Raw genomic sequence first — 20,487 nt, forward strand, 5'->3', positions numbered from 1 at the left:
AAGGCCCCTCCGCGCATTCGCGGAACAATGGCTCGCCGATTACAAGGGCCCTACGGTGGCGTGAGAAAGCGCAGGTGACCGTGTCCATCGGCAGGCATCTGAAGTCGCAGTGAGTCCATAGACGTTGCGACAGCTAATCTAAATAATAACCTTTTTTTCCTGGAGGGGGGAGGATGTAAGGGTAGAATAGACTTACCCTTAAGTAATTAGTCAGCCGCTCAAAGCGGCTTGATGCAATCACTTACCACCGCGTCCTATTGGACGCGGGCAACACTTATGACAAAGCGGGCGCCCAGTACCATATGGCGCCCCTTTAACTATAATCCGGACCGCTAAGATATAAGCACCGTACAGACAATCATGTATGTCGTCTTTTAGCTCAATAACACTCGGTTCTGTTCTGTTTCGGTCTAGTCGCGTCGTAGCATAGCTTTACATAAGCTATATACTTTACACCACCCCCACCGCCTACCAGAGGCGTCCAGGCCTAAGGTCGCTCCGCGACCAAGGGCTAGAAGTTTACGATCGCAAGATTGAGGAGGAGGATGAATTAGTAGTAGAAGTAGTTACAGCCCGTGTACAAGTCTACCATACGGTCCGCCGCTTCGGACTATAAACACGGATTAACAACAACGCCCAAGAAAGCACTGAACATGGAACAACATTGAAAAACATTGACCTCTCTTTTTTGCTTTTCTCTTTGCTTGGCCTTCACCTCCCTGGTCGTTGAAGCTGACGAACTGAACCGAGGCAATAAATAATCGCAGTACTTGCAACATCTTAAACATCTTTGGAAAGTGTAGTGCCTTAACGGCCCGTCAACCAACCGGAACGATGAAGATGGAATGTCAGATGGGAGAACTGGAGGTCGTCCTACCTATATCGGCCTCAGCATCTCCACGAGGCTCAAGATATAATGTATGTGCATCCAGATCGACAAGCTTCTAGAGGTGAACGTAGCACGCATCGCTGACCGAGATCAGGCTCCAGATGAAATTGAGAAGCTCTGGTAGCGGTTCTCGTCATGCGTCTACTACGCCTCCAAGAAGGCCGCCGCTGTACTGAATTGCCTCGTCACAAACGCGGCGCAATCTTCGCATGCAATATCCTCCCAGTCCCTTCATTCCTCCGTCATATCATACCATACCTCGGTGCGCCTCGCCGCCTTCATCACCCTAACGTCGTCACGAGACGACTCCGGCGAATCTTCGGCGACCATGATCTCCTCGCCGTGACCCGACGCGAAGTATAGTCGATGCGCCCTCCTCCCCCGACGGCCCTCCAGGCCCTCTTTATAGATGCCTTCGTCAACGTCCTGCCTGTACTCGTCGCGTATGTGTGTCTGACTCCCGAGATGATTGCATCGCTTGCGTCCTGGCTGCTGTCTCTGACCGTTGTCGTGGCCGCGACGCCCTCTCCGAAAACGCTCTCAAGCTCGCTCACCTTTCTTTACCAGAATGATCTCAACTGTTGAGTCGTTCCTCTGAGCCTTCCTAGCCGATTTCGCTGACGGTATCGTTGCAGGGACTAGCGCCACGGACCACGCCGGCGCCATCCTCATCGAACCTCGGAATAACCAGGCTGCAATTTCGGCATGCGCGGCGCTCAGCGAAAACTTGCTCTCGGCCAATGGACCTCACTTCGTCTCAGACGTGACGTCCCTCTTGTCGTACCTCGCATTCCAGGACCATTACCCCGCGGAACAAGAATACTGGATCGCCTCCCCCTCCGCGAAGACTTGCAGGACCGTTACGAAGGGGGCCAAAGTACAAACAACGTCGTGCCAGAAGACGCTTCCCGCGTTGTGTTCCCAGAGCGCGCCTTACCGTCCTGCTAGCGACCAGGTGAGCGGCATGACTAGCTTGATAATGCCACACTGACGCATATCCAGGACAAAGATCCCAAATGGCGAGTCACTGTGAGCGCGGAAGACTTAACGGTGACAGGGTATATGCGCATATATTCGTGCTTGCGCACCTGGAGCCTGACTGATTGCCAGGTACCGCGACCACCTCTCCTTCCGCTTCCTCGGCCTCCCATACGCGAACACTCCGGAGCGGTTCACTTACTCTACGCTATACTCAGGGTCACGAAAAGACCTTAACGCGACCGACTACGGGTCCCAATGCGTCCAAGCCGGTAGCACCTCCGGGAGCGAGGACTGCCTCTTCCTCAACATTTTCACGCCCTTCATCCCCAAGGCCGGAACACCGTTATCCACGCTGAAACCCGTCATGTTCCACATTCACGGCGGCGCGTTCACTGGTGGGACCGGGAACGATGCGACCTTCGACGGCGGCGCGCTTGCCTCCCGGGGCGACGTCGTCGTGGTCGACATCAACTACCGCCTCTCCACCCTCGGCTTCCTCGCCCTCCCCGACGGCACCACCAACGGCAACTTCGGGATCGGCGACATGACCGTCGCCCTCGCTTGGGTGCAAAGGTACATATCCGCGTTCGGCGGCGATCCGGCGAGGGTCACGATACTGGGACAATCGGCGGGCGCGGCGGCGACGAGGGCCCTGCTCGCGAGTCCGGAGGCGATCGGGAAGTTCGCGGCGGCGATTCCAATGAGCAATCTGGTGGGGGAGAACTATGCGACGACGTACTCGCTCTACTACACCATTCCGCAGTTGCAGCCTGTGGCGGTAGACCCGATATTGGCCGCGACCGGGTGCAACGAAACCGACTCCGCTGCTGTCCTAATGTGCCTTCGCAAGGTCGACGCGAACACGTTGGTCAACCTTCCCACTGTCGCTCGGTGCGTCTTTTCCACCTCCATGCACATGCTTCCAATCTAGACCATGGTCCACCAGATTCGTCGTGATTGATGGCAAATATGTCACGTCCAAGCAGCTCCCTGTTGACGGTTCCAGTCCTGCCGCACATGTGCCCGTTGTGATGGGATTCATGCGTGACGACGGCGCTGCCTTCATCGGATACCCGCAAAATACCAACATCACCTCTAACATTGCCAGCGTTCTGTACGTCCATCCAACTTGGAGGTCCGCCTTACAACTTAATTTTGCCAGGTCGAGCCCCTCCCCGTCCGAGGTTGAAGCCTCCGGGCTCTTCCCTGTCCCTTCTGGCACGAACGCGACGCTGGACGTGTTCAATGTCACCGCGCGAATCACGACCGACGTCGAGTTCCGCTGCCTTGACCAGGCTGCCGCCATCTCCGCCCTCAACCACGACGTCTTCCCGAAAATTTGGTTCTACCAGTTCGATCGGTCGTACCAAACGCCCGGGTTTGACCCGAACGCGCCCGTGTGCGATGCGCCCATCGATGCCGCGCACCCTCATGGCGATCCGTCGAAAGAGTACTTCAAGTCAGTGCTCCTCTTTTTTTCCCGTCTCCTTTGCTCGCCTCTAACAAAGGTTTGCCGTGCAGGTGTCACTCCGGCGAGCTGTACTTTGTCTGGGGCACGTTGGGCCAATTCCAGCTGCCCTTCCGCGACGATAACGACCTTCCATTCTCCCAGCTAGCGGCAGACACGTGGTCCGCCTTCGCGCGCGAGCACGATCCTAATCCGTCGACGGCGTACCTGAAAGCTCGCGGGTACACGAGCACGCTCGCGCTCGTGGAGAAAGCGGGAGAATGGAAACCTCTTACGAAAGGGAACGATAGGGCGCTCCGGATCATGGACATGCCACCTCGGACGGCCAGTTTCCAGGACGAGGCTCAATGCAAGTTCCTCGGACTCCCCTTCAATTACTACGGTTGACCGCATACGTGATGTGCAGAAGCTGAAATGTATAATATATATAATATATATATGTGTATTCGGCTAGACGCTTGGTCGCATCGCTGAGAGAGAAAAGATCGTTTTATGCAAGCATATATCTCTCAACACTATGGAAACTTCAAAGCGGCTGGTGCCCACGGTATGTAGAGAGCTGATATCATAGCTTTAAATTGATTGTACACTGTACATCTTATGATACGAACAGGGATACAGCTGGAACATGCACGTCAGACCAGATGACAATGTTACATTTATGCACACGCGAGCCTGCGCGCCGGGGTTAAGGAGTGTGAAGTCCGTAATATGAGGATGAAAACACGAGTAAGGAGCGAGTAATGTGTCATACGCGACACCTGTATCTATGTGCAAGGTAAGGACGGGGTAGGTTTAAGTGCTTACGCAGGGATCGGAAAAGATCTCAAGCACCGTCCGCGCGTGGCATTATGCAATGAGTTGCAAAGTCGGCGTCGGCAATAATCGCTTCGGCAGCGTCGGCGTAGCCGGTGCTGTCGGTCTGGGGGCGTCGGCGGGCAGCATATCAACCTGGCGCGGCATCTCATAAGTCGAGCCAGTAGGGTCGAGACTGGCCCGCTCGTCCCACATCGAGCCTGACCACGCGTCTTCGGCATCTGAGAGACAGAAGAAGTCGATGCACGGGCCTATGGGGGCACTCCCCCGCTTATTCCCCAGACCATGTCGGTGTAGGACCTCGATGTTCACGTTCCAAGACACCTCGTTCACATCCGTCGTCCAGAGGCTGACCAGGCGCATGCGTTCGAGCGTCATGTACTTGAAACGTCCATCCGGGTTTTCTGTCTGGACCGTCTATAAGAGCGTAGGCGTCAGTCACCAGAGAAGAGACAGCATGCCGGAACGTGCACGCACATCTAGAAAGTTCGCAGCAAGTCCGGCGATGCGCACAACGAGTTCCCGGAGACTAATCGATTCTCCATCGCCCTTGGTATCGCGCACAGACAGCCTCCATGAACGGGTAGTCCAGCGTGTGAAGTTCTGCGCGCATGGGAGAACAAACGATCAGCTCATGGTAACTTGGAAGTCGTTCAATGGAGTATCGACGTACTTTTTTAACATCCAGGCATATGTGAACTTCAATCGATTTTTGTGTCGTAGCGATATTGGCAAATGGTCGACTGTCCGCATCGACGAGCTCCGGTAATTGCGGAATAACATCGTCATCCTCCGCACGCGCGTCCGACAAGGTGATGCCTATACCACGATGGTTCCGCATTTCCTGCCACCGGTTTCGGACAGGGATGACCCTATGCGTTTTCAGGGGCGGCTCCTTCAGCGGCGTAGCAAGCGATCGGTGGGCTAGCTGCTCCGTCTTGGATGGTATCATCGAGCATTCGGCGATGGTCTCATTCTTCTTCGGTTCCTTGCTGGACGGCGGGGTAGAGGTCGGGGCGGGACTCGTAGGCGACGGATCGAGAACGGGAGGGTATTGTCGTTTACGCTGCTTGCGTTGAGGCGTAATAGGCGTCTTCCCGGCACGCATCAAGGCGTTCGGAAGTAAGGGAAGCCCTGCTGCTTTGCCCTCGTCGTCTTCAGATAAAGGGGCCGTCGGGGAGCGGAGGGGAGTGGACGGCGTCGCGCGCGTAGGGCTCAAGTCGGGGCTCGCCATTCGCGCGTCCGAGGTGTACGCGTCCAGCTCGGCTTGGGTAGATGTCGTTGCGCTTTGGGTACGAGCCCGCTTGGAAGGACCAGGGGTGGACGGAAAGGTGTTCTTCCTGGGCCGTTTCAAAGGAGACTGGGCACCATCTTGTCCGGACAACTGGAGGACGTCTGGGTCTAGGGAGGTTGCAGGCGGCGAGTAAACGCCAGTCGCGGGGCGTTGCGCGCGTGGTGAGGACGCCCGCGGGCGTCGACCAGTCTGGACAGGCGCATCTGAAATCGCGTTGACATCTTCAACATTGCCTGTTGGCAGCTCGGGAAACGGGGTGGTGTTCATGGGTGCGCATATCGGCGCGCCGAGGAAAGGAAGCAGGATCCGCGGTCCTATAGGGAAAGGACGCCCTTGGACACGTGGTGGCAGGGGCATCCCGGCGGGGAAGAAGTACGGACCATGGTTGACAACGGCCTGCCTAGAGTAACCCGGGTGGGAGGGCCGTTGGTGTTGCTGTATCATCCCTTCTGGGGAGAAGAACGGGCCATGGTGGTTATCGGCTTGCCCAGAGTCATTCCGTATGGAGGGGTGCCACTGGCGCTGCATGGGTAATTGATATCCAGTCGGAGGCACGTTCGCCCTTGGGTGCGGACCATATTGCGCATATTGAACGGGCGGTTGAGCTTGCATATGGGCAGAAGGCGATTGCTGCACCATGGCTGTGTGATACGCATTCTCGGGCGGGACTTGGAGAGGAGGGAGGACGCTGTACCGTGGAGACGCCGAAGAGGAAGAATAATGGGTATAATTGCACGTGGCTTGCGCAGCAACGCCGGATGTGTCTATGGCCTGAATCGGACACGTTCTGTGGGTCATCTGCGTCTGCGGAACTTGGGGAGGGCCTGCCTGCACCGGCGTATGCTGGGGATGAGCGATCGCAGAAGGCGATCCCATGGCGAGCTCGGGCGGTATGGGGGCGAAGCCACTCTGCGCCGGCGCCGCCTGGCGAGCGTTGGTCTGGTGCGATGGGGCCCTACTCTGAGCTTGACATTAATGTTCGTCGCAGGTGGCGATCAGGAAGCGGAGATACTCACTGCGGGTCCTTGATGAGGAGGTGGAGACGAGTTCATGTTCGGAAATCTGGGAGATGCCTTACTTTTGGGATTAAGAATGAGTATCGGATCGATGCTTTTTTGGGGTGAAGTGCCTTCCTCGAGGCGCGGTATAAGTACCGCAGCCAGTGAATGGTGGCCCGGGTGGACGTAGGATCGATCGTTGTAACTAGGCCACCGAAGAGTTCTTCAATTGGTGGCTAACGCGGGTTCGACAAGGGCCATCTATGATTGGGCGACCAGAACCACGACGGGGCCAATGCTACAAGTTTCTTGCTGGACGCGCATTGTGATAGAGGATAAGCGGGCCACAGAGGGAAAGACACGGTTTCGAAGCGAACGTCGAAGGAAGCATTCAGGATCAACGTCAATAGTCCGAGATGTTCGTGATAGCGTTCAAGGTCCCCTGAGCGCCAGGTTCGGCGCCATGGTTGCATGTCGCGTATCGTGCGCCGCTCAATGATTGCCCCAGTAGCACGGGAAGTAACTTAAGTACATTCAATGAAGGACCAAAGTGGTGGCTGGCGCGGGAGGCCACCAGTCAGGAGCCGCACAGTAAGTAATGAGGCCCGTCCGCAAGGCCTCATGCGCGAACGAACTGTCGTGGCGGTCCAGCTACGGCTGGCTTCAATACACCTAGGTGCGCTATGAACGTACAAGCATTGTCAGCGGCGGCCGAGTATATGCGCATATACCCGGACGTACCAGGCTTTCTGTCCCAGGCTTTCGACTGCGTGGCACTCGTACTCTTCTTCGACGCCTTTGTCGCTGGCTTAACATCGAGGTTGAGCGCGCGGTCGACGAACTTGCGCGCTTTGGCGCTCGGTAGCGCGCCGCGCGGTGTCACAGCAGGGCGTGATTGCAGCGGTGGGAGTTTGCGGACCGTGCGGGAGCCGAGCACGGAGTCTTTAGGTTTGCGGGAGACGGAGGGGCGTTTGCGTTTCCGCTTGGAGTCAGCCTTGGATGGAGCCGATGGGCGTGAAGAGGGCGCGATGAGCGTGCGTTTGGTAGATGTAGTGGTGAAGAGGTCATCCGGAAGATAGCGAGGAAGGCCGGAGGTGGATATCGAGGATCGAGAGCATGAGGTGAATGACTGGGTTTGGCCGTCTTCCTCGTTTTCGGCGAGGTCTTCATCCTCAGTGTCGTTGAAATCTTCCTCTTTGAAGTGATGAACGTCCTCATCGTCCTCTTCTTCGTCAGAAGATAGGCTGGACCTGTTATTCTCCCGGCCAATTTCGTCATCCTCGTCTTCTTCAACCTCATTCCGAGAGTCATCCTCTTCCTGTTCATCCTCATCCCCATCCATCATCTCATCGTCGTCTTCGTCCTCATCTTCATCCTCATCTTCCGCATCCTGCATCGCCCTCCGCATTCGCGCCTCAAGGCCATCATCTCCACCCTCGTCGTCGTCGTCGTCGTCACCGCCCTCTACCTCCACCTTTCTCCTCTTCTCCGCCGGCCGCTTTCCTTTCTCAGCTCCGATACGAAGTTCTTCCGTCTTAGCAGCTGCAGCTGCTGCTGCGCGCTCCTTCAGTCGCTTGTCCCTGGCCTGATTCTCCTCCTTGCGCTTCCGTTTTTGCGACGTGTGGAACTCGGCGAGCGCGCGTTCTTGGCCCTTGGCGAGCTTTTTGGTTTGCGAAGTAGAGAAAGCCTCTGGGGCATCCGAGTCGGATCCAGAGCCGGAGTCAACCCGAGCTCTAGCCATGATGGCACCTGTGTAGTTATAGGCCGAACTTATTGGCGATGTACAGTAGGCTCCAGGCAACGGCGGAAGAAAAGTATGGGAGTATCACGTGCCTGATTGTGGCGACGGGTAAGCTTTGTAAGCGAAGTGTAGCCACACGGTTTAGAGTTCCTCAAAGTTCATACAATAGACCGGGGTAAGTCTCGTTGAGTGCGCAGGAGAAAGCTAGAGTACAATGTTCGAGTACTCTACTTTTATACTACTGAGGCCCTACGTGTCAGTCTTTATTTCTTTTACTAGATATACGTGGCTTTATGGGGTTTTGTACATGAGGCAGAGGAACGTTCGTCGGGGAGGGTCTCTATCGGCGGCCCAATGGTGGCGCTACACTGATTCAATGGTCACATGCGGCTGTATTTCCCGTCATCGCAATCCCGTCATGACTCAGAGTCCCCCTGGAGGTTCAAGAGAAGATTTCTTCTGTAAAAAATATGAAGAATCGGACAACTGCAGTCTTCTACAGAGTTTCGATATTCAGCTCCGGTGATCATATTAAGCTGTGTACAGCGTTGCCGAATCGCATATGACAGTCCTTCGTGCCATGAGGCCAGAAAGGCGCTGGCTCGATAGAATCATAACGAGCCCGGACGCCGGCCCAGTCGGACCTGTGCGATCGCACGTGGCTAAATACCGATCGCAAGTGCTCCCACGCTCATTGCCTCAGCTTCTTTGAGTTCAGTCGTCCGAGACATAACGCGTTACACCGCGACCTCACTGAATCCCTGTACAAGTGATTCCTCCTCCTCTGCAGGCCGTCGCTGCTGTCTCATTGCTGGTATCAGCCTCAAAGGCTACTCATCATCATCGAAGCCCTGAAGCTAGCGCGGGGACAGTTTCATTTCACCCTGGTGATTCACTACATAGCTCCGAGCCACCGCCTTGCCAGGATAGCTTGCTACGCCTCAAGGACACTGCTGAGTACATAAGGATCCACAATCCTGTCATCTCTTCCTCCCTCCGAGTCACTCGCGCCTGAAGATCAGACTGTCTCTGCGTACCAAGCGGCTTTAGCGCCCAAGCTTGCCTAATCCGGGATCTTTCGCCTCTCCTCCGGCCCATCATCTCTCTTCCACCTCAATCAACCAAAGCAAGACAATGTGGGACGGTGTAGGCGGTTTCTCTACTGAACCTCAGGGCTACCACCCCGTGCCGAATCCAAATGGGTACTACCAAGCCAACCCCTACCCCGATGGGAGGGACAACCGCCTTCGCCCGCCTCCGTACGTGCGCTTATTCCGCGTTCCACTCCCAGCCATAGATAGAGCAGGTCACAGCGCTACTGACTCGCTTTTGTACTTCACCCTGCTTTGCCGCTTCATCCTGTTTCTTTATCTCGAAGATGCCTCCGCAAGCGTTGCTGACGAACCATTCATATCGCTATCCATACAACAATTCGTATCCGTACTACAATCACCTGAATGGCCCGCCATACGTCCCGACATTCGCCTACACTCCATCTGTCATCTACGATGCCAACACCCCCCATGCACGTCTCACCAAACCTCCACCCCGTCCTCGCAATCGCCTCCACAAACCCAAACCCTACCATTACCAATGTTCGTCCTCTCGATCCACCACCTCTCCTTCGCACATACGCCGCATTGCCTCCCGCATCCTGCGCCACTTTAACGCCGACGGCTCGCACTTCCACCCGCGTAACCACCGCATCTGGCGTGCTCTCCTCCGGCGGCTCAGGATGCAGATGCCCTCCCCGGGCCCGGCCTTCCACGCCGCCAACACCTTCGTCCCCAGCCCGAGCGCCTACTCACCACTCGGCCCGCCCGTCTCCGCGCCCCCCATGAACAACGCCTCTCTGAGCGTTCCGCCTGCCGGCTTCCGCGAACAGCAGCAGCGCGCGGGCGGGCGGCGACACAGCAGCTCGACGCACGTGCAAATGCAGACGTCGACGAGTCACCAGCATGTAAGGCACAGCCATAGCCATAACCATCTCGCAGCGGCCCAGCGCCCGCAGGTATACCAGGTCGTGGCGTCCGCGCCTGCTGTACCGCATCGGACGGAGCACCGTCATGAACACGCGAGCTCGAAGCCGTCGAAGCCGGTCAAGGTGACGCACGCGCCGGCGAGTCAGCCTGTCAACCTCAGCGATTTCGCGTATAGCAAGTGTACCGGTCGGAAGAAGGCACTCTGCGTGAGTCCTGATAAATCCAACTCGTCGAGCTGGGCTGAAGGAGCTGACATCGGCGTGGTGCAATAGATCGGAATCAATTATACGGGTACGAGGCAGGAGTTGAGAGGATGCGTGAACGACGCGAAGAACGTAATGCGGTTCTTACATAGTAGGTGGTCGGAATGTTGTCAACGGATTCTGCTTGTTGATGGCCGTCTGTAGGGAATTATGGGTTCAAGCAAGGTACGAGTAATTTTTGGCGGGAACAGAGATGGGGTATATTCACAGTGGAAGTAGAGGATATTGTCATATTGACAGACGATCGGTCCGATCCCCGCGCGAGGCCGACGAAGGCGAACATGGTGGATGCGATGAAGTGGCTTGTGTCGGGTGCGCGCCCGAACGACTCGCTGTTCTTCCATTGTGAGCGCCTTTTTGCGGGATCGTCGTATGTCTAGATATGTTGACGTCCTTCGTATTAGACTCAGGACATGGCGGCCAGGTGAAGGACCGCGATGGAGACGAGCCGGACGGCAAGGATGAGGGTAGGCAAATGTGTATGATCAATGGCGTTGTCAAGCTAACGCAGTTCTGCAGTGATTTACCCTCTCGATTACCGAACGGCCGGCCCAATAATTGACGATGTGAGTTGCGAGTGATTTGTGTCATACATAACGACGGACTACGCTCATATGTCTCAGGAAATGCATGCGATCATGGTCAGGTCTCTGCCTCGTGGATGTCGATTGACGGTGAGAGCTCTGCCTGGTGGTGTTGCTCACGTCGCTGATATTGGTACTGGATACGCAGGCGCTGTTTGATGTACGTAACATGCTTTAAGGCGGTACTCCTAGCTGACTCTGATCTCATAAGTCCTGCCACTCCGGATCGGCATTGGGTTCGTACATGCATCGGTTCTCAATGAATCACTGACTCACTGGGGTTCCTAGACCTTCCGTACTCGTATCACAGCGACGGTCGTATCAAGTCGATGGGCGTAACGGATCGCGCTCGGCAGCGTAAGCATACTGCGGCGGATGTGGTGCGTCTTTCGTCCCCAACAATTGGGTGGGTGCTGAATTTTGAATAGATATCGTGGAGCGGGTGCAAAGACTCGCAGACGAGCGCGGACGTGGCGTCGACGGATGGAAGGCTGGCAGTGGGAGCCATGAGCGACGTGAGCACCCTGTGATCCCCACCGGCTTGGCTTAAGCGAAATGTACTGATGAGCTGAAACAGGCGTTCATGGCTTCGCTGTCGCGTAACCCGAGGCAGTCGTACGCCGGTTTGCTCAAGTCTGTGAGGTGAGTTGGAGTCACTGGTGGCGATGAGAGGCGTGCTGCCTGCTAACAGAGAAATGTTGTAGGGATATCCTGAAGAAGAAGTACAGCCAAAAGCCGCAACTGTCGAGCTCGCACAAGATTGTGAGTAGCATTGCATGTTTGCGCTTCCATGAAGCTCATAGCTGTTCAGGATACGACTCTGATGTTCGTTATGTAACCGTTTGCTTTTTGTGGGAAGCGAGGGAAGCGTCCCTAGTGCTCCCAGACTTTCGGACTTGTATCAAATTTTGAAGTGTTGTATGTCTGTATGTAATGCAGTCGCTCACGTAGTGTGTATGCTAACAGATGTAATCAATCTGTTGCTCGTGTTGCGAATATCCGTTGTACTTACCGATAGAGAAGAGGCAAAAAGAGATGTGGCACGCGCTACTGAACACTTCGTGGCGTGGGAACTATGAAGGTTTCAGCCTGACAGTGACACAAAACGCTTCAACCTGGGCCAACTCGTTCTTGACCTGGAACCTTCAGCAGGGACCCTTACTCGCTCCACAAGGTCACGCTCGAACATCTACATTTCGATTGCGCCAACATCGAGAAAGAAAACAGCGAGACCTACGGAATCGTCAAAGACCGCGGTCTCAGGCGACGATCTGCTGCGTTCATTACCGGTCGATCCTTCCATATACGAGAACATAGTCCGGCGAAGGCGGTGGCAACAATATCCGAACCCTTTCCGATGAATCATGGTCGACATTGGTATGGAGACCCCCGCGCGATCGACATGCATATATGCGCCCACACTCGGTTTGAGACAAGCGGACAGCTATGGGATGTTGCAAAGGTGCTTCCGCCGTTTCCACCAGTGAACACCTCGTCATCAACGGGCGCTGCTGTCCCCCTATACGCGCATCTGGCTAGATCTATGACGCGCTGCTGTTGATGTCTCTGACATGCCCTTGGTCTCACCCGCGCGGATACGGTATTGCGTACCACTTGAATGCTCTGACGCGAGCTGGGCGCCATGGCTTGTCCGCGTGCTCGCAAGTTGCTATCATCCGTATGCTGTTATGATCGCTTGCGATTTGCTTGCTACTCATGTTGATGACTAGGCAGCTAGATAACGATCCCGATCTTCTCGCGTTGTCCCTGCCCCTTTTTCGCTCGCATCTTATCAGGGGTCACACGCTGTCGACGACGCGCTCACGTGCCTCGACGCGTCCATCATGGGCTTCCGGGGATGATTGCCTTTTTGGGCGGAATGTGGGGGCGTGTGTTCCTCATGCTTGGCCTCGAGGCTCAACGAACCAACTTATGTAAGCCCTGCGTTCGTCGACCTTGTCCTCGTCCCCGACAACCAGCAGACCCCGAGTCCGGCTAGCGCATCTCTCAGCAAGAGCGCCGTTCGAGCAGAGGAGGGTGGGCCCGCTGAGGCGAAGTTGCTCCACGTGCGGTGGTTTAGTAGGTTTTGGTTTCATCGCGGACTTTTTCTTCGCGTAGTGTGCTGATGGGACGTGTTACCGTTCACCAGAAGACCGACGAAGGCACGAATAACACGAAGACGCCAAGATTCAACGCATTCCGGCCAAACAATACAAGTAACGATCTACGAAGATCAAGACCTCATTCCGACGACCCCTCAAGCCATCCAACAACAACAACATCCGACCTGTTACGATAGTTCACGTTCACGTTCAAGATTTCGTTCTGTTTTATTAACGACAACTCCGACGCTTTTTTGCATCAAGTTCAAATTCATAGAAGATCCATCAAGATGATTCGTGCTCGACTTTCACGCGACCCGCGGGCGCGCTCGCCCTCCCCCCTTCCTCCGGCTCAGGACCCCTCAACACAGCAAGCCCAGCCATTCAGCATCCCCACGATCTGCCTCACAACGGCGACGCCCAATACGTCCGCCGTCTCCGATTCCTCCCTCGTCGCCCCGTTCGCGAACGCGCCGCCTGTCCCGCCTCTTCCTCTCGCGCCGCGCGCAGAGGACGCGCCGAAGCGGCGCCTCGTGCCGAAGAAGTCCAAGCTGTCGCTCCTCGCCAACGTCGGCGCGAAGAAAGACAAGAGCCGGGACCTCTCCGACGTCGTTCGGCGCGTCGGTGCGGACGTTCAGGGATCGGCGAGCGCACGCGGCGGGTTCGAGATCTACGTCGACCCGACGGACGACCCCGACATGGGCGAGATCGTGATGATCAAGCGCCAAAAGAGCCGCAGGGCGCTGAACGGGATGATGTGGGGTAACGACGGCGCGTTGGGAGAGGTGACGAACGTGCCGAAGGCGTCGAAGGAGAAGGGGAAGGAGAAGGAGAAGGAAAACAAACCGGCGACGGCGACGGAGAAGCTGAAGCCGGGTGATTCGGGGAGCCAGAAGTGGTGGAGTATCGGGAGAGGAAGGAAGGATTCGAAGGAGAAGGGGAGTGAGAATGAGAAGGAGAAAACCAAAGAGAAGAAAGCGAAACGCTCGAAGAGTAAGCGATTCCTCCCGTTTGCCTTAGACATCGTTTTCTCATGCCGTCGCAGCGCCTGACGCGCTTGCATCACTCGGACGACCACGGTTTGCGTCACTGGATTCCGGCGTCGTACTCAACTCGCCAGCTGCCCAAGAGCCCTCGATGGAGCAGCTGTTCGGCTTGCCGCCTCGGCCGGCCCCGACCGTTGTGCAGCCAACCCGAGGCTCGACGCCAGCGACCGTGATGATGGCAGGCACGACCCCTAGGTCGTTCCTCGCCCCGCCAATGTCGCGTGCAGACTCCAGCCCTACGCCGCCGCCCGCGAGCACATTCCTCGCTCCACCTGGAATGGCCCGCTCGGAGTCGACCGGCGCGACCGGCGCCACCAACGCGTCCAACTCGGGCTCGATCGCCATCCGCGCGATGCGCTCCATGCGTTCGCTTGCCCACATCGGCAGCTGGGCGCAGCTCAAGAACGGCGAGGGCGAGGTGAAGAAGGGTGGCAAGAAGAAGGAGCGAAAGGAGGGCAAGGCGCAGGCGGCACGCAACGCGTCGCAGGCGACAACGAGCAGCTTCGAGGCCGGCGCACTGAGCATGTGCGGCGGAAGCCCCGAGGTTACGCGCAGGATGGGCACCGTGTCGAGCATCCCGGAGGAGGGTCCGAAGGTCGAGAAGAAAAAGAGCGTCCTTGGCCTGGGGATCGGCCTTGGCTGGCCGAGTACCATGCGCATGACGACGTCGCCCGTGGCGGAAGCTGGCACAGTGCGCCTCGTCAATCAGGAACGCAAGCCGTCGGAACAGCAGACCAACAGCAACCGGCTCTCCGTCGACTCCTATCCACACGCCGCCAATCGCAACTCGCAGGCGTCGGGCGTGAGCGGTTTCTTCACCACGCGTGGACGGGCCGGGTCGCGCTCGACCGTGTCGAGCCAAAGCACCGCGGAATCGCTCCGTCCCATGTCGACGTCCTCCTACAGCTCGGGTTCAGGCCATAGCAGCCGCCCGGTGTCCGCCGTCTCAGGCGTCTCAGGCAACAGTGGACGTCCATCGTCCTGCGTGTCATCCGCGAGCAGCGTCCGCTGGGACGAAGAGAGGCTGGAGACAGTGCGTGAGGGCCGCGAGCGAGAGAAGAAGACGAGGCCGAAGGGCGCCCGGGCGGCTGGGAGCAAGCGCGCAAGCGGCGAGGGGAGGAAACGCACGAGCCTTGCAGACGTGTTCCCTGGGGTGCGCGCCCCGTCGAGCATCGGGGAGGAGCAGGCGGAGGACAGCGATGCGGACGACGATGACGAACGGAGGTACCCGATGGTTATGGTGGAGAGCGCCACATCGGATAGCCATAGCGGAGTGCTGTCGGCGGAGGAGGACGAGGAGGGGGGGAGGGTCGTGAAGCTGGAGACGCCGCAGAAGCAGAGGAGGGCGAGGCCAGTGAGCGAGCATATGCTGGGTAAACCCCGACCTGTTGGCATACACGACGACGTCGAAGGTAAGTAATAGCACAATACTAGCGAGCGTGCGTACTAATACGACGAACAGGCGTCAAATCGATCCTTGATCAGGCGACAGACGACCTTGCGTTGCTCGTCGATAACTTGGAGGCAACCCCTGGCACGCCCGACTTATCCCCGTACCGCGCATCACCTGGCACTGGAGCATCCCGCGAGGCGCCGGAGAGTCCTACTGCCGCCGTCGCCCTCAAGAACAAGTGGAAGGGCGAACAGGACAGCCCCGTCAAGCGGCCGACGACGAAGACCAGCCTGGCCTCAATCACCAGTCTGCGGCCGTATGCCCAGAGCAGGAGCAAGGCGTCCTCGAAGCCTATTGGACCTACCGCTACCATCAGCGCGTCGAACGGTGAGGATGAATCACTCGTTTGCTCGTATGTACTAACCGAACACATGTCTACTCATAGGTCATCAGCTCGGCATGCAGATCGCGCCATGGCCCGTGTCCCCTCCCAAGCTCAAGCCGGTCGCATCTTCCATTCATTCAAATGCGAGGCCGAGACCTATCACGGAGACGCCACCAGGATGGAGGCCCACTCACAGGCGCACGCTCAGCCCCCCGGGTCCCGCCATTGAACCTCCTCCGGTCTTCAAGGCCTTGAGCCCGCCCATTACCTTGACTTCGAGGAAGCCTAGCCTAGAGGTCCCCGCGGACAGTTCACCGCCCCGTGTGCATGCGACTCCGCCAACAACCGGCCATCGGCACACTCCCTCGAGCTTGACTTTCGGGAAAGCCAACTCAAAGGTCGGCAATCGGCTTGATCTCGGTGACGATGCGGCGGAACCATCACCTACCCCAGTATTCCGCAAGGCAGCTCATGGGCGCCCACGTTCAACCGAAATTCCACCCGAGCAGCAAAGCCCGAAGGATACCAACGGCATGCCTCTTGCTCCGGAGGCCAAACGTGGGCTCGGGCTCGGCGGTACCATGGGTGGCTCAGTCGCATCTGGTATGACTACCAAGGAGGTTGACCCTGAGGATCCGGACTCGGACATCCCCGACGAATTGCAAGTCATTCTGTCTGGGCAGTCTGACGAGGAGATGACGTCGTTCGGAGAGACGCTCACTCGCCAACTACAGAATGCGCCGCAAAGGCTCCCATCGCCTGGCCTTCCCCCGCAACTCCCGCTTCCGATTCCAGAGGCGGGCGGCGAGAGTCCTCCGACGCTTCAGGTGCCGATATTCGAGGCCTTGGTCACCGGACCGAATGGCAGCTGTCCGTCTTCCCCTGCATCTACGTCCGAGGACGACACCAAGAAATCCTTCGATTTCACTGGCGAACTGAAGAAACTCAACGAATCTGGCGCATCTGATCGCCGTAGCTTTGTCGAACAGCTCGAGAGCGCTTTCCGCACGCCATCCAAAGTCGACCTCACCCACTTCGGCGACTTCCTCGCGGTCACTGATGTTCCGCCTGTACCCAAGCTCCCCGATTTCGTCACTCAGGCGGAGGCGTACCCCGAGACCGAGTCTTCGGACTCCAGCGCGGGTGTTCATTCGGCAGTCCATGTTGACAGTACCAGCTCTGAGGATTCGTCCGTGGATCAGTCGGCGGTGTTCAGCGAACTGGAGGGATTGGTTGTCGAGGCCGAGCTACCGAACCCTCTTCCAAGCATGGAAATGACTCGTTCACAGTCTTCACTGCGTTCCCGGCCTTCCGATGGCCAGCTTGACGTCAATTTCAAATTTGGTGGAATGTCGTCTGGGTCGTCGCCTTCGTCAATCCCCGAGAAGCCATCGCGACCAGATCGCCCTCTGACATTGTCCGACATCATCCCTCCTCCCTCCCATGTGCGCGCATTGTCGACGTCTGTCATCGAGGAGGACAGTGAGGTGTTGAAGTCCATCTTCGCCAAGGCCGCGGAGGTTGATGCTGCCGATTCAAGACTTAGAGTTGACTCCACCACTAGCTCCAAGCGTCGCGCACGCGATATGGCGATGGCTTCGCTCACTGGCGCGGCAGCAGGTCACAAGCGCGGCACCTCCGAAATCAGCTTCGCCGGCCTGGACTCCTTCGAGGAAGTTCGTCGCGGCTTCGAGTTCGGTCCTAATCGCCCAGCATTCTACGCCCCTCAAGGCGCACGTGCAACCAAACGGACTCACGGACGCGAGACGTCACTGTTCAGCATTGCATCTATCTCTTCGTACGGGAAGGTCATCAACCCCGGCGTCAAAGATCCCTTCGGCTTCACCATGCCTGGCATGCCCAGCCGGCCGCCTTCTATGGATATGTCAATCTCAATGTCCACACTGGATGACACTTTCTCCTTCTTGAAGCAGGATCCTGAGCGGAAGCGCGTGGACAGTGACGCCTCCAGTTTCTATTTTCGAGCGTCTAGCCAAGCCTCTCACAGGATGTCCATCGTTGCCCGCGGGCATCGTCGTGATGACTCAGCCTATTCCGTTGGCTCCGTGGCGGCTCCGCCTATCAGCATGTTCAACCGCAGCTTCGGACACCGTCGCGATAACTCCGGCAGCTCTAGCTCAGTTGCGCTCTCCTATGCTATTCACGGCGCAAACGGAGGAAGGGCAGCATGGGCCCGTCACCATCGGCAAGAAGCTTCTGTGGACTCAATCCGCAGTCACTTCTCTGCAGCAAGGTTGGGTCGCCCAGGTCTGGGTGACAAGATGCTCGAGTCTGCGCCCATGGACTATGGCCAGCCGCTCCATTCTATTAGCGCATCCCCGACCGGGAGCGTCAGAGACTTCACAGCTGACTCTGCCGCGTACATCAGCTCCTATGATTCCATTATGGACGACGAGCGCAAGACGACTTCGGAAGATTCCATCTTCGATAAGACGGATTTACGAGCTTCCACGTCCGACCGGAAGACCGCCGAGGACTCAATATTTGACAAGGCTAGCAAGCGCTCGTCAACATCCGGCGAATCGCTCTTCCACGCGAACAACGCAGAGGTGCCCCACCTTCTACCTGCGTGGCGACCCGTCTCGGTGTTGAGTTACGGCAGCTCGAGGAGCCCGCCCGAGGATGACGATACCATGGTCACAGTATGTGATGGCATACCTGACTTTATTGACTTCACTGACGATATGATAGATGCTCGGAGGGGGACATGTTCGACGACAATCGATCGGCTCCGTCTACGAGGGTTCGCCGTGCGTTCAAGTCGAAAAGCGAGTAAACATACTTGCGCCCAGACGGCGCCAAGCTCAGTCCGAACAATCTGCCTACGAACCATACCCCAAGCCAAGCGCGGCCAAGGAGAAGGCTCTTGTACAACAGCCGTCCATTGCCTCAACATCGTCGTACCAATTCGGGGATCAGCGGATGGTTAGGGCTACCCACGGCCTTCTAGAGCGCCAGAGTCTCGAGAGCAGTTGCCTGAGTGCTGAAGGCGAAGATTCTTCGTCGTCGTGTAAGCACAGGCATTATTGTACTCTCGCCTTTCTAACGTATTCGCTAGTCTACGGGGAAGCGTCCTTCAAGCGCCCGAAGCCCGGTAATCGCTCAAGGTCGAATACCTATGCGAGCTCTGGAGCTGACACCCCGCCTCTCTCGTCTTCTGACGGATCTTCTGAGGGTGGCTCTATGTCAAGTATCGATATGTCGCACCTGAGCATCGTGCTCGCCAACGTCACTCATCCCTTGGGAGGTGTCACCGCCACCCGAGCCAGGACCCGCGCTCGAGGCCGTGGGCATCGCCGTCGCATTTCAGAGGCCCGCATGTCACGTTCATCTGTCTACGAGACCATCCCTGAGGAAGCGAATACTCCGTCTGCCCCAAGACTCGCTACTGTGCCCTCGTCCGAAGCCCCGTCCCCTGCTATCTCAAGGCTCGAGGATTCTGTCATCATCGTAGATAGCAGCTTCCGCGATTCCGCGGAATTCGACGAGCAGGACTACACGGTGCTTCGTCGCTACTACGCGCTCAGGAACGAAGCGCACGAGACACTCGAAGAGAGCAAGCGAGTCTGGTCGGATACGCCGTTCTCCGTGTTTGCCGTGCAAAGTAAGTTCTGGCGGCCACTCTCCCCACACGCTCTTATCGATGCTTTCCCAGCTTTTGACCCTCCATCGGAGCCTGAGGGCATGAAGGCGCTACTACATCACTCCCAGCAGGCGTACGGACCCCTACCTCACGAGTTACGTCTCCAGCGCGCGCGGTCTCGCAAAAATTCCCGGCCCTCTCCGTACCCCAGCACCGGCATCCAGCGATCTAGCCCGTCCGACCAGATATCGGTATCGCCAGGCATGGTGGACGTCACACGGCTGTTAGCCTCCGCGAACAAATCGACCGTCCTTCGGCAGGTTCCACGCAACGAGAACACGGCATCTCCGAGATCAGCGCTTAAGCTCAACGCTGCCGCCAAGGCCACCAAGGCCTTTGCTGCCTACATCGACGTCGACCCAGTTCAATCCGAGAATGTCTCACAGGACGGCCTGCCTCAGTCACGACCTCGCGTCAACTCCGCGGCCCGTCGTACGGCTCTGGGCTGGTCCAAACGGAGTACGGGTAAGAACGACCAGAAGGAAAATGACCTCTCTCAGCAGAGCGTCGTCATGAAGTACGCGCAGTTCCACTCGAATCTCATGCCTGATGTGCTGACATATCCTTTACTGCAGCGCACCAGGCTCGTTGCGGATCAACCGCCCTCGCCCTCGTGGTAGACCCACGCCAGCGCGAACTGCACAGCCGCAAACAATCCGCATCTGAACGCCTGCATTCTATACACGAAGGACATTGGCGACGTCAACCTGGATGCAACACATATGACTGCTCTATGCTCATTACCTATGCACGCACCCCTCAATTCTCGATATCGTATCGACTCCCAACACGCCCGCACGAAGTCACGTTTATTCTTCAATGATTTTCTGCTACGACGCTTTCCGCTGCTTACGACTTGCTACGTGCCATGCATCCTTGCA

General features: G+C 57.3%; 4 protein-coding genes across 4 annotated transcripts; 3 read left to right on the top strand and 1 right to left on the bottom strand.

Annotated features, from left to right (window-relative positions):
- Positions 1-1,276: 1,276 nt before the first annotated feature.
- Positions 1,277-3,726, top strand: PUNSTDRAFT_127843 (cholinesterase; the record flags this gene model as incomplete). The annotated part of the gene is made up of 7 exons (XM_007387137.1): positions 1,277-1,469; positions 1,525-1,844; positions 1,892-1,947; positions 2,000-2,761; positions 2,817-2,984; positions 3,033-3,329; positions 3,392-3,726. The coding sequence occupies exons 1-7, from the start codon at positions 1,355-1,357 to the stop codon at positions 3,723-3,725; spliced, it is 2,052 nt and encodes a 683-aa protein (XP_007387199.1). The 5' UTR covers positions 1,277-1,354.
- Positions 3,727-3,961: 235 nt separating this feature from the next.
- On the bottom strand, positions 3,962-8,330 carry PUNSTDRAFT_122324 (uncharacterized protein). Its single transcript, XM_007387138.1, has 5 exons — positions 7,188-8,330; positions 6,465-7,127; positions 4,828-6,408; positions 4,632-4,757; positions 3,962-4,571 (listed from the first exon to the last, which is right to left on the bottom strand). The coding sequence occupies exons 2-5, from the start codon at positions 6,498-6,500 to the stop codon at positions 4,188-4,190; spliced, it is 2,127 nt and encodes a 708-aa protein (XP_007387200.1). The 5' UTR covers positions 6,501-7,127; positions 7,188-8,330; the 3' UTR covers positions 3,962-4,187.
- Positions 8,331-10,120: 1,790 nt separating this feature from the next.
- PUNSTDRAFT_74822 (uncharacterized protein) lies at positions 10,121-11,928 on the top strand (the record flags this gene model as incomplete). Its single annotated transcript, XM_007387139.1, has 13 exons — positions 10,121-10,375; positions 10,442-10,523; positions 10,577-10,597; positions 10,652-10,777; positions 10,837-10,899; positions 10,952-10,998; positions 11,056-11,106; positions 11,165-11,176; positions 11,228-11,252; positions 11,305-11,396; positions 11,445-11,531; positions 11,594-11,658; positions 11,721-11,928. The coding sequence occupies 13 exons, from the start codon at positions 10,121-10,123 to the stop codon at positions 11,926-11,928; spliced, it is 1,134 nt and encodes a 377-aa protein (XP_007387201.1).
- A 1,480-nt stretch (positions 11,929-13,408) lies between these two features.
- Positions 13,409-20,406, top strand: PUNSTDRAFT_127845 (uncharacterized protein; the record flags this gene model as incomplete). The annotated part of the gene is made up of 8 exons (XM_007387140.1): positions 13,409-14,111; positions 14,164-15,576; positions 15,627-15,944; positions 16,003-18,605; positions 18,655-18,973; positions 19,022-19,567; positions 19,619-20,123; positions 20,182-20,406. The coding sequence occupies 8 exons, from the start codon at positions 13,409-13,411 to the stop codon at positions 20,270-20,272; spliced, it is 6,498 nt and encodes a 2,165-aa protein (XP_007387202.1). The 3' UTR covers positions 20,273-20,406.
- Between the last annotated feature and the right edge of the window lie 81 nt (positions 20,407-20,487).

This window comes from Punctularia strigosozonata (genome assembly GCF_000264995.1).
Source record: "Punctularia strigosozonata HHB-11173 SS5 unplaced genomic scaffold PUNSTscaffold_13, whole genome shotgun sequence".
NCBI classification, from domain to species: domain Eukaryota; kingdom Fungi; phylum Basidiomycota; class Agaricomycetes; order Corticiales; family Punctulariaceae; genus Punctularia; species Punctularia strigosozonata.